We start from the raw sequence: 13,884 nt of genomic DNA on the forward strand, positions 1-13,884 counted from the left end.
GCTCTGTCTGGATGCATTTAAATCTGCTCTAAGTTTGCATTTTTCTCACCTATCACATGCGCACTCCAATAAGCGGACAGAAAGCAGGTTAATTCGTTTACATGCAGCACGAAATCGAAGTAAGAGGAAGAAAACTACCTGTCCCGACCGGTTTACGCTTACGCCGTTTATGATATTACTCCGATAAAAGAAAACGGGTTACCGCGTTTACATGACCATGTTCATTGTCGGCTTATTGGGCATAATCGTATTAAGAACGTGCATGCAAGCGCACCCAATGTCATACATTTTTACATGACATTGATTTACCACAATTAACGCATAGTGAATCGAAATTAATGAGCCAGCCTATAACTCTTGAGGAGCTGTATGCAGCACTAAAAACGGTAAAGAAGGGAAAATCCCCTGGGCCAGACGGGATCCCACCAGAAATAATTTTAACTTTTTGGGATATATTAGGACCAATTATGCATGCTGCAATAAATGCTGTCATGCCAAAAGGGACACTTTGAAAAACAAATGAATACAGCTCTAATCTTTTTAATTCCAAAAAAAGATAAGGACCATAATAAATGTTAAAATATTAGACCAATTTAAAATATTAAAATATTAAACTAATTTCAGATTTTAAAATATATGCTAGGGTTTTAGCTTTACATCTTGGAAAATATATCTGTACATTAGTTCACAACGATCAGTCTGGCTTTCTTCCACATCGTTTGGCTGCAGACAATATACGTTGGATCTGGAACTTACCTAGGGATACTTATATGGCCCTCTCTAAAAGAAATTGTACATATTAATTATGATAAAGTCGTTCAAAAGATTAAAAGAGATATTGACAGATGGAGGACACTTCCTGCATCACTGCAATCTAGAGTCTCGACTGTGAAGATATGTAGGGTTGGGCATCGAGAACCGGTTCTAACTTGGAACCGTTTAAAAAATAACGATTCCATTGGAATCGTTTAGAAAATTTATTTTCGGTTCCGATCTTCGGTTCCAAGCGCGCAAGTTTTGGTTTCCATGGCCATTTTTAGTTTATGTTTTGAACTCGTCTTTGATCTCTTTTATCATGACTCGTTCTTCATGGGGTTCGTTCCCAAGCTTTTTGTATTGCAAATACAAATCTGTATCAGCTGAGCTATCGAGCAATTTATTGAGTCAGAAAAGCAGAACATGGAACTGTGACGCAAACTTCAAAATGTATTCGTTAACAAATTAACCATGGACTGATTTTTTAATATATTTTATTACTGATTCAAATAATGCTGTTTTTCTGCCTCTATGTTCATTTCTGTTGGAAACTTGATGTATTGGTATGTTGTTTGTTTTGCAAAAACATTGTCACAGGTACATTTTGCCGATGAGGTTTCTCGTTTTGTGAGAAAAAAGATGTAGAGATGTGAACGTTTGTTTGTGGACGTAGCCTATAGGCCTACTGTTTGGAAGATTCAAACGATTTGTCAAGAGCGCGAAAAAAACTCGGACAGTGTGTGAAATAGTATTACAATAAGGGAAAAGTACCCATAGTTACCAAATTACTATTAATAGTGTTCAAATAGGCATCATTGTTACACTTACCGCTACATGTTTTTTTCCCAGGTGGAATTCTTGTATGCTTAGATGTCAGTTCGTTTTGGTGAACACAGCATGCATTGAATTATGAAACTGTTCGTTTTTACATCTTGGAGTAAAAAAAATAAACTGAACTTGAGGCCACGGGTGATCTGCCTCCCGTAGCTCACACACATCTTCCTCTGCTTCGGCCAACATCTTCTGACTAAACAACGCACGCTAATTATATGCGGATGATGCATCCACCTCTCGCGAAGCAGCCTGTCCAACGTTTCGCGAGACTTGCGAACAAGTCATAACTTATTTTAAAATATATAATTAATTATTGCCATTGACAGCAGCGGATGTACCGAATGCAACGAAGTAAAAGTACAGTTTTTTCACAAGAAATGTAGCCTACTTGAGTAAAAGTAAAAGTAGCCTATCAATTTTACCCAAACAATTTACTCATGTAAATGTAACGAAGTAAAGGTATTTAGTTACTGCCCACCTCTGTTTTAACGTGTTTCTAGCATGTTTGATACTTTGTGGCATATTTACATGTAGCCTATTTCTGAGAGTGAATTACTGTGTGGAATTTCCTGTTGCCCGTGTAACGAACATACGAACCGTTCTGCGGGACTCAGTCAAAATCTGAAGATCTTCACAATCTAACTTTGCTAAGGCCTTAAGATTAGACTGATCAAATATGATGTTTATCTGATAAAATCTCCAGGAGGACTTTGTTAAAATACAATGCACATCTGGAAATGGCAACTTCCTGTTGGGTGGGTTGTCAGAATTTGCTACCAGGGACTTTTTTTATTTGGCTGTTACATGTGTCTGAATTTTCAGACTTGAATGTATCGCGAACGGCGCTTAATTAAAATGTTGTAGGTGCTGCTATCGAGTCATTTTGCCACGCCTAATTCTGAAATCCATTTCAGATGTAAATTGTCACCATTTATGACTAGTGTGAAAAATTTCGTGAGTTTCAAGCAAGTTTAGACCCTAAAAAATGCGATTCACTTCGAAGAAGAGAGGAAGAAGAATATGCAGAATAATTTTAATAAGGTTCTCACACCATCGGTGCTCGGGCCAAGGCTAATTAAAGACATGACGAACAAATTTTAATAGAATTGATTTTAAAGTATATTTTAGCTTACAATAAATGCTTGTAAGTACATCAGCTGTACATTTTATCCATATTTCAAAGACCATTAATTTGCATATAAAGATTAACTTAAATCCAATAGCCTACTCCTGCATCAATAAAACACTAAGTTGCATTTATTATAAATGTAAACTATAATACATATTAATTTAATTGTAAATAACATGCAAGAGTGAGTCTGAAAACATTAGGCTACATTCAGTTCAGACTTTTAAATGATATTTTTTTCCATAACAGGTACTTTTTATAAAGTACGCTAAAGTCTTCTACATTTTCACAGGGGAATATATAACCTATGTGTTGTGTACATGTGATAGCAAGATTTTAGGATAGTAGAAAATCCAAGTTTGTCAGATTGCTCGAGCAAATCCAATGCGATTATTTCCTCGATCAAACTCTGTATAGTATCGAGCTATGAAGTTTGCACCCAGTATCCAGATGGGACCAGTAGGGGGCGGCACATCCAACGCTTTGAACGTCACAGTGCAGATGTCCTCTCCAAACTCTGACTGCTGTGAGAAGAAGAAAATGAGACATTAGAAAAGCTAATGCAAGTTCATATAGCTGTAACATAGACACGGATACATCTTGAAACAGATGTTGCACTTTAGAAGCCATCTGGAAAACCACATGCAAATACAACATGAGGCATTTGTATTTAATGAAAAAAGTCACTCCACTTAGTGGAATAGATCCCAGACTTCGATGATAAATAAAAATGCCAGACTGACAGCGTAGTACAAAGTCAGCAAAAGTATTTTTAATGAAAACAACACTTCAGTCGAGGCTTAAGTAAATTTAGGGCATCTCTAGGACTCTTTTTCTACTGTGCCCACACTGTAAAAAATTATTTAGAAAAAAAGTTACCTGGTTGCCTTAAATTTTTGAGTTAATTGAAATTAAAATTTTGAGTTAATACAATGACAATTTTTTGAGATTCGACAACCTTTATTAAAATATTATTAAAAGATTTTGTAAGCATATTGGGTAATTGTGTGTTTTATTTCTAATGACACAGTGAAACATGCCAAATAGTGCTATTTTTATGATTTATCAAAAAATTTATGTGGTTCAGATAAAAATATATTTTGAGTTTCTATTTATTAAACAAATTTCCTTCATTGTATCAACTCAAATTTTTAATTTAAATAAACTCAAAATTTTAAGGCAACCAGGTTACTTACTTTTTTAAGTTAAACCAACAAAAAACAACCACATTTTTTTACAGTGCAGGCAAAACTGTGAAAGATATACCACAACATTAACTTAAGGTTAATGAATTGAAACGTCTGGGTTTCAATCATGTGAGGTAAAATATTCATGGTGGCACATTTACACAGTAATCACACCAAAACATTGTATTCTGTCATCATTTATAATATAGGGCCTAAATATATATATATATATATATATATATTTCTTTTCTCTATACTATGGAAGTAAATGAGGTCCATCAACTTTTTGGTTTACCGACATTCTTCAAAATATCTTCTTTTGTTTTCAGCAGAAAAAATAAATAAAAAATCATATCCTTTGGGAACAACTTGAGGGTGTGTCAAAATTTTGGGTGAACCAACCCTTTAACCCAACCAACTGGTGGTCGCATTTGTCATCCACATACATCTTTTTAGCTTCTTCATTGCAGAATAGTAGCCATGGCTGTTATTCCATTTGAGCTGTAAATTACAGAAATTTCGTTCTTTCTTTTCAGTAATTTCTTTATAGCCCCATTGTGTTTATTGGCCTACTCCTTGCAAGATATTCGAACTCAAACTTTCTGGGCCCTATCATATACCCGGTGTAACGGAGGCCATGCTAGTAGTTGCTGTGCGAGTAAACCTCACTTCTCTGATCTCAAGAGACGCTCTAGCGACTGACGCTAGAGGTCGCAGCTTTTAGCCTCCTTGTTAGAGCGGTTCACTCTCATGCCAGTAGACCTGGGTTTGAGTTCCGCTTGGAATGGGCTTTTCAAAAAAGGAGGTGTCATTTTGGTGCCATGACGCGGATGGGTGTGAGGTTTAGGGGGTGAGTGTAACGGAGGCCAGCTAGTAGTTGCTGTGTGAGTAAACCTCACTCCTCTGATCTCAAGAGACTCTCTAGCGACTGACACTAAAGGTCGCAGCCTTTAGCCTCCTTGATAGAGTATTCGACTCTCATGCCGGCAGACCCAGGTTCGAGTCCTGCTTGGAGCAAGCGGTTCAAACAGTAGTGGCGCGACTTTGGGCAGGAGACGTTGTCATTATACCTCATGACTAAATGTCAGTATTTGACGTCAATATGACGTTGACTTGAGACATTGGCTCAACGTTCATTGGCAAGCAGCGGGGTGAGGGACCGTGAGAGCGGGCCGGTGGAGAGTGATAATGAGCGGCAGCTGCGTGCCAAACCGGTCTCGTCTCACGGTGGAGTGACGGGAGTATAAAAGGAGGCACAAAGACGAGAGAGGATCAGGCCTGGACTTTATGTTGAGTTTTGTTTATGTTTTGTTATGTGTTTGCGGACAGTCGTCCGTGAGGGGCTGCCCGCGTTACTTTGTTTTTGTTTATTTATTTGATTAAAAATTGTTGAACGCTCGCCGGTTCCCGCCTCCTTCCTTCCCATATTTATGAACTTTATTACAGAGACATTTGGTTTTTGTCATTATACTTCATGACTAAATGATTTCAGTATTGAGATGTTGGCTCAACATTGGATTTTTTAAATACCATAATCTAAAACTAACAAAATATCAACGTCTAATAACGTTACCATTATGACGTGTGGACGTTGGGTTTTGGTCATACCTCATGACTAAATGACAGTATTTTATGTCAATATGACATTGGTTTGAGATGTTGGATTTTGGTTAGTTAATACTACAACCTAAAACTAACAAAAGTTCAACGTCTAATCTTTTTTTTTTTTTTTTTGCACTTTACCATTATGACATCAAGGATGTCAACCCCAATGTCAGTATCTGATGTCAATATGACGTCGGCTTGAGACGTTGGCTCAATGTTGGATTTTGGTTACTTTACAACAATTCCAAAAACAACTAAATATCAAAGTCATCTGATGTTGGTATTGGACATCAAATAACGTCGGCATTAGATGTTGAGCTGACGTTGAATTTTGGTCACCTGACGTCACAACTAAAATGTAACCAAATATCATCGTCTTATGACATTGTGTGCCTGCTGGGGGCCTCCGCAAAAAGGTATAATAGTCAGCCATGATTCATTTATTCCACAAGCAAAGCGGAACAATAACAGGTTACAGATAGAAAGTAACATCTGGTCATGTGAAATTAAAGGCAGCCTCCATGAGGTGACCCTCTCCATGTAAAATAAATAAGCTTTCTTGGGCTACTGATACTGCCTGCATCTTGTGTACAATGTGTACACGAGAAAAATTAAAGCCTTTGATCACTTATTCTAGCACCACCAAATGTCACAAGTTAGTTAATATACAACTCTTTATTTTAAATAAATATATATTAAATCCTCACCCAGAGAATATAGTCCTCATCTGTGAGAGAATATTCCTGACCACCAAGATGAAAAGCCACAGTTGGCAACAACTTGACCAAATTACAGCTCACAGTATACTGTAGAGAGAGAGGAGAGAGAGAGAGAGAGAGAGAGAGAGAGAGAGAGAGAGAGAGAGAGAGAGAGAGAGAGAGAGAGAGAGAGAGATTTAAAACCACACAAAGACAAAAATCCTGCATTTTTGAAAAAGTGAAATGACACAAAACTTCACACTTGAGAGAAAAAAAACATACACGCACATTTTATATATTAAATATCATAAACCACACCGCCGATGAAAAAAATCAGGTTTGAAGCATTCCATTTGCTCTTAAAGACGTAATTTATGAGGCACAGCCAACATGATAGACCAAAGCAACTGTTCCCATCGAGTTGTGCAACAGGCAAAGGAAACAGAACAAGAAACAGGTTTTAATTCATCTTGCATTGGCTATAAAAGTATTGTTTCACAATAGCTATTGTATGTGAGATCAGATGTATATTCCATATATCAGCACATAATCCTAAATTTGTCTGCAGTGTGAAAGTGTTGAGTCTTATAATCAACTGAGACTGTTAAATATTTTAGAAGGTCCGGCATGCTCTCTGTTTGTGTACAACTGGAACACTTTAGTTCTTTTTTTAATAGCTGTAGAGAAGTTTGAAGGTTTGCCACTACTGCTGAGACTTCGTAATACTGTTCAAGGCTTATTCAGTTTTTTTTTTTTTTTTCTGATGCTAAGCAGTGGTTTCATATTTTTGGTTCAGAAAAAGAATTTCCTTTTTCAATGGCTTAATCTCTCAAACCCATTTTCTTATTATTAACATATTATATGTATACTTTTAAATAAAGACAGATTTTTAAGGAATGTTAGCAAGGTTGTCTAAACAGAACGTACCCCTCCTTCTGCAAGTTCAACGGCCCCAATTGTTTTCATCAGAATGGAAATGGAGGAGGCGGGGCCAGTGATGTAGGAGGAGCCTGTATCAATCACTGCAGAACAGCTGTCCAAGCAGAACAGTGTATCTGCCCCCACAGACACTCTGCAGAGGAACAAAGTATTACTGTGGGAATTAAATAGACTGCAATATATTATTTGCCAAAAAATCATTTTACCATTTAAGTTACCTGTGTAATTGGGTAGTTTACCCACTATTGGGAGACTTAAATCTATTATTATGTGTCATTATATATATGAAATAAGTTATACAAGGATGAAAAAAAGGTCATATGGATTTGGTATGACATAAGAGTATAAGTATGATGGAATTTTGGGTCGGCTGTTCCTTTAAAGGGCACAGGGAAAGGATTGATTACCTCTCTGGAAATGGTTTCAAAATTAAAAACGGGTGGCTACTGGAAATTTGATATAGGATATCTATTACAACCAGGAGTATTTGTGAAAACTGTGATGTAAAGCAGATGGCAGAAAAAGCTACATAGCAAGAAATCATCATTGTTCTTTAAAATTGATGATGATAATATTCTTACCCCTTCATGATGACCTCCCACTTGCCTTGCTCTTTGGTATTCATATAGTGGAAAGATCCAGTGTGGTAATTTGGGTCTGTGCCCCCCAGCACCAGCTCTCCACCAGGGATTTGTGTTGGGTCCCTTTATAGATAGATACATACATACGAAGTTATGTACCAGAAAAAGACAGACTTGCAACTTTATAATTTACAGTAGATACATAATTAGCTTATTAGACTGTATGTACAGTGACAAAAATGACTCTGCTGCAAGCTGAATATGTAGTCTGATATCGAACCTACTGTTTTTGACTGTTCCTGAAAATATCATGAATTATTGATAAAATAAAATAAAATAAATGTTTAGTTTGACCGTTTTACAATCCATTGTGTTTCCAAACTTTAAAGGGGGGGGGGGGGGGGGTGAAATGCTGTTTCATGCATACTGAGCTTTTTACACTGTTAAAGACTTGGATTCTTAAACGTAGACAAAGCTTCAAAAACTAATGTTGGACATTTGATGGAGTATTTCTGTGTCAAAAATACTCCTTCCGGTTTCTCACAAGTTTCGGAGAGTTTTTTTGAGTATGGCTCGGCTTGACATCGATATAGCGGAAGGTCCTTGTATGGGCCGTACGGGCTTTTCTCCCGGTAGGGTGCGCGCGCGTGCGTGTGACTAGAGCGAGAGAGGAAATGCACGCCCATAAACACTCGCTCAGCTGCATTTCCACTCGTCCGTGAACACTTATGTCGTTATAGTCCGCGCCGCGCTCCACTTTATTCCTATGGGTGACATCAAGCGACTTCAACGCTTCAGCACAGCATTCCGGGAAGGCAGCGCTGCATTTGAACCGATTTGAACGCAGAAATGACAGGAAGCTTCACAACATTGCTTCAGTCGCGTCGCAAAGTGGATTTCCACTGTCACTGCTGTCACAGGACTTCACCAAATCATACCAAAGAAGTGTGTTTTTGACGGAGTGGTCCCAGCGATAAAGGTTCGGTCCTGCTTTGGAAGCAGCCGGTGAGTAAAACTGCTTCAAATGTCTCAAATGAGTTTCTATTTATTAAACCAATTTCCTTCATTGTATCAACTCAAATTTTTTATTTCAACGAACTCAGCATTTTAAGGCAAACAGGTTACTTACTTTTTTAAAGTTAAACCAACAATTTCTTCTTTTTTTATCAAAACACACAAGACAGGGCATACATGTAACAGCATAAAATGTAATGTGTAATAAATTCTATGCTGAATCAAATATGTTTTTTCTACTCTTTGTATTGTCAGCCTATTTGATGATAGGTTGTACTTACTGCAGTGTCTATTTATATTTTGTGCAAATAGAGTCGTGCAGGTATGTGGCAACAAGTGTCTAAATGGTTCGACGGAGGCTGTCGGGTACATTAAAGGATTAGTTCACTTCAAAATGAAAATGTACTGATAATTTACTTTTTTTACTTAAATAATCACGCCGGAAAGATCACGCTAGACATAAAATAATTATTCTTAGGCCCTGTCCACACGAAGCCAGCGCTTTCCCAATCCGATCTTTTTTTCCCCTCGCTTCAAGAAATATCTGCGTCCACACGAGATTACAAAAACGGACTAAAAACGATGTAGTTTGCATGCCAGGCCAGTGTGTGGCGCTGTAATTCTGCCACAGAAATACACTAAAAACGGCTAAAAACGGAGAAGAAGAGTTGTGGCTAGGCAGGGGTATAGCAGTGGTCGGAGGTGAGGCAAAATCTCACAATAAAATAACAATAAATACATTTGCTACTTAACAGATGTGTTTTATTAATGCCTACACCTACCCCAACCCAAAACTTACCCTTACAACAATGCAGATACGTTAATTAAATGACGCGATATTGATGTGCGCATGCCCAGTGCCCGTAGTTGTATCCCTTAACTTTTTCACCGTGCTGGACGTAGTGTGATGACATCACCGTTTCAGAAAATATACGGATTCGCTGTACACACGAAAACGGAAGATGATCGTTTTCAGATTTACCCACTTTGGGACCCGGTTTCGAAAAATATCGGATGCATGCTTCTAAAACGCCGGATCCGTGTGGACGAAACGCTGATACGGTACAAAATTTATACGTATACACAGCTAAACGCGTCTCCGTGTGGACGGGGCCTTATTTTTCATGTACTTGTTTTGAAGTGTGATTCTTGTTTAAAATGACAAAAGTCCTTGTGGCAATAAAAATGACAAGGCATTTAATCATGAAATGTATTTGTCCCACTTTGCCTGATGTCCCGCTGTGCTCACCCTAAAGAAATGCTGATGCTCACCTGCTGTAGTACACCGAGAAAACCTTCTCTTTGAGAACATGTTGAGACATGATGCGATCAAACACGGGTGTAATTCCATCAATGGCTACGTCTGGATAGCCCATCCCTAACACTCCATCAAACTTGGCGAAGATGAACGGGATCGCAGGGAGAGCTGTGGCCTCTGCGAAAACCTGCACCACTGGGAGACCACCCACCTAAAGATGTTAGAGGTCAAGGGTCAAACATCTACTGTATTAAAAGGACAGTTCTGAGGTGCTTCTGAATATCCCTCCTCGTTTCTTCGCTCCTCCGTCCTCTATCCTAAGACCCGGAAACCAATGGAGCACAGCCATCTTGTTGGACATCTCAAAGGAATCGAGGATGCACAAATAAAAAAATATTTTTTTATTTGTTTAAATCTTCCATCAAATCTTACTAATTGTATCGTCATAAATTTGTTTTAAAGTTGATCGGTATTTTGCCTTGACGGATGGTAAATTTGGTGACAATTAAGCATCTGGACTTGGTTATTAATGGATCTTCTGCTGTTCCTGACTTTCTAGTAACATGGATTTCTAAAAAAAAAATCTTATCTTACAAACCTTAGCTATTTTTGTCAAGATATTCTCTTTAACCTATCTTCTTAATTTACATTATAAATTAATGGTTTTTTGTTACTCACTACAACCACGTCTTCGCTCAGAAACCCCCGGACGTTCCCAGAAGCGTACTGGATGGAAAATCCCGTGCCGTTGTAAATATGCGTGATGGATTTGGAAGCATCGTACCTGTTGTGTGTGACTAAGAGACATATGGAGAAAGGAAGACTGAGCTTTTCACTGTAGAAGGCAGGTCGATAATAGAATGACTTTTAGGAAATATTTTACATTTTTAGCTTGGTTTTAGCAAATCACTCACAGCAGGCTGTGTATAAAGGAGAACAACTATGTGAGGGAACCCAGAGGTTGGCAGAACCCGTGTCGAACACAACATTGAACATCTGAGCCGGGGAACCAATACTAATCTCGCCAAAGTATTGAGTCTGAAATACAAGAGACAAATAGAATTATAAATATGAACATGCTCAAAATTGTGGATCTTTTACATTTTTGAACTCTGATTTACATCTAAGTAGTTGATCAGAGGTGTTGGCGCAGTGCCGTTAGTGGGTGATGGTTCATCATATTTTGGCATAATCTCAGAAAGCACTTGATCTGGTGTGAAACCCATTTCCTTGAGGGTTTCTCGTATGGATGGCATTTTCTTCAGTTTGACCCTGAGTAGTGAAGAGAGAAGCGTATTTTTATTATTTTTTCAACAACAAAACTAAAAAAAAATTAATAGGCTGTAGTATAGCATTGTATCTGATTTTAAGATGAAGATTTTAAGAAGTATTTAAATTATTTTAATTTAAGTCATAAAGATACTCCACATAAGACAATGACGAATTTCACATTTAATACAGATTGTAAGATATTTTTTTTTTTTATACATTTTAGAATTTCTCATATTTTTCCCATTTGCATATACACTCATAGGGCCCTATCAGATGCAATGCTAGTTTCAGCCCAGCGCAGTTATCATTTTCATGCCCAGTTGTTTAAATGCACTCGCACGTTCTGTTCACTGATGGACGTGCTGGTCTGAAAACGAGGTGTGTTCAGGCGCATTGTTGGTGTGTTGCTATTTTGATGCAACTGAAAATGACTGCGCCATTGACCAACAAAAACCTGGTCTAGAGTCAATGCCACAGTATTTTTTGTGTTATATAAAGGGCACGTTAGTAATATGTACCTATAGGTGGGTGCACAATGCACGTACACTGCTTATTACACACACAAGGATGTGCAGCAGAACACAAACATTATACATATTAAAAATAATTCCTTTCTGGAGAATTGTTCCGTTTTTCTGCTTGCATATTCCGCCATGTAAATAGCAATCTGCCACAATGCGAACGCAAAAGGAATGGGAGATGAGACTGATTGGTTTATTGCGCGTTACACCCAAAACACAACCATAACTCATTAATTAAGAGACAAGGTACCAACCTTTTGGACCATTTTTTCCGTCGTTAAACTAGCAAAAGTGGAATTGGACTTGCCCTAAGTGCACCTGTGCCATGTGCTTCAGACCACGCTCTCAGAAACTGCTGATCCAATGTTTTTTTTAATGGTGCAATCATCTCTAGGCATTACAGAGAATGGTCCAAAAAAGAGAAAATATCCAGTGAGCGGCAGTTCTGTGAGTAAAAATGCCTTGTTGATAACAGAGGTCAGATGAGAATGGTTGTTTTAAGCTGATAGAAAGGTAAGAGTAACTCAGATTCACTTGTTATAAAAGAGGTCTGCAGAAGAGCATCTCTGAACGCTCAACACACCAAACCTTGAAGCAGATGGGCTACAGCAGCAGAAGACACACCTGTGCCACTCCTGTCAGCTAAGAACAGCAAACTGAGGCTATACAATTCACATAGACTCAACCAAATTGGACAAGTAGACTGAAAAATATTTTCCTGGTCTGAAGAGTCTTGATTTCTGCTGCAACATAGGGTCAGAATTTGGTGTGAACAACATGAAAGCATGGATCCATCATGCCTTGTGTAACGGCTTAGGCTGATAATGGTGTCCTTGCCACTGTCACCTTTGGCCTGGCTTGCTCAGTTCAGTTGGGGACACTAATTAAAAATAATTTAATAGCACTTATTTAATTGTATAAACTATAATACTGATCTGCCAACATTGTCGCTATATGATAAATTAAAATAAGCTGCTATTACATCACTGTTTTCTACAGAGCGACTGTACAGCCAAATCAAAATTTGTTGCAATATTGTCCTGTTTAACACTGTGAAGCTGCTTTGAAACAATCATCATTGTAAAAGTGCTATATAAATAAAGTTGATTGATTGATTTATGCTATGGGGGATATATTTTTTTGGCACACTTTGGGCCCCTTGGTACCAATTGAGCATTGTGTAAACACCACATTGCTGACCATGTCCATCCCTTTATGACCACAGTGTTCACATCTTCTAATGTCTACTTCCAGCTGGATAACCTGCCATGTCACAAAGCTCAAATCATCTCAAACTGGTTTCTTGAACATGACAATGAGTTTACTAAACACAACTGGTCTCCTAGTCACCAGATCTCAATACAACAGAGCAGCTTTGGGAAGTGGTGGAACGGGAGATTCACATGCGAGATGCTGTCATGTCAAGATGAACCAAAATCTCTGAGAAACATTTACAACACCCTGTTGCCCTGATAAATATTTTCCTAAGCCACAGCATTTATGTCAGGTATTTAGCGCATATTATTATTGATCAAAACATCCGCGATAAAAGCAATATGATATATCCGACTATTTAGGATATATCTTTTTTATGCCAAAGACCCCCAAATATGAGACATTTTGGTTTACAGAAGCTTGTATGATACAGAAAAGGATCTGCAAATATTGTCAAGAAGGAAGTCCTTCTCCATTGAGGAGGAGTGTGTTCACTTACCTCCATAAGGCCTGTGTGTTGGTAGCTGAGAGTGACAGAACTAGAAGAGTCAAGCAGTGAACGTTCATTCTTACAGATGGATCAAATCACTTTAACTACCGGTATAATATGTGCCCCACGTTTAATGCCCTGACTCCTTCACAAACTTCTCTCCTCTTGTACTGCGCTGGATAAGAAATGTTCCTCCTTCCAGTGTTTTTATACTTCTTTTTTTCCTACCCTCTACTCTGACCTTGACGTAAACATCTAGCATTTTCACCCCCCCCCCCCCCCCCCCAACCTCGATAAATGCTCCCTGAACTGTGAACTGAGAGTGGAGTGACCTCTCGTTCCAGGGAAAACCATCACACAAAGTGATTTAAGGCCACTTCAATTA

At 38.2% G+C, this 13,884-nt stretch overlaps 1 protein-coding gene across 1 annotated transcript; it reads right to left on the bottom strand.

Moving 5' to 3' along the window:
• Positions 1–2,750: 2,750 nt before the first annotated feature.
• On the bottom strand, positions 2,751–13,660 carry ren (renin). Its single transcript, XM_067412551.1, has 9 exons — positions 13,509–13,660; positions 11,123–11,273; positions 10,916–11,039; positions 10,680–10,798; positions 10,016–10,212; positions 7,730–7,852; positions 7,137–7,281; positions 6,219–6,317; positions 2,751–3,243 (listed from the first exon to the last, which is right to left on the bottom strand). The coding sequence occupies exons 1-9, from the start codon at positions 13,574–13,576 to the stop codon at positions 3,082–3,084; spliced, it is 1,188 nt and encodes a 395-aa protein (XP_067268652.1). The 5' UTR covers positions 13,577–13,660; the 3' UTR covers positions 2,751–3,081.
• Positions 13,661–13,884: the final 224 nt, after the last annotated feature.

The sequence above is a fragment of the Pseudorasbora parva genome, chromosome 13, assembly GCF_024679245.1.
Source record: "Pseudorasbora parva isolate DD20220531a chromosome 13, ASM2467924v1, whole genome shotgun sequence".
NCBI lineage: Eukaryota > Metazoa > Chordata > Actinopteri > Cypriniformes > Gobionidae > Pseudorasbora > Pseudorasbora parva.

Coding starts and splice junctions, on each gene's coding strand:
- ren (XM_067412551.1), bottom strand. CDS start 13,576: ATGAACGTTCACTGCTTGACTCTTCTAGTTCTGTCACTCTCAGCTACC. Junction 11,274..13,508: donor AACACACAGGCCTTATGGAG/GTAAGTGAACAC, acceptor TTCACTACTCAG/GGTCAAACTGAAGAAAATGC. Junction 10,799..10,915: donor TCCTTTATACACAGCCTGCT/GTGAGTGATTTG, acceptor TATGTCTCTTAG/TCACACACAACAGGTACGAT.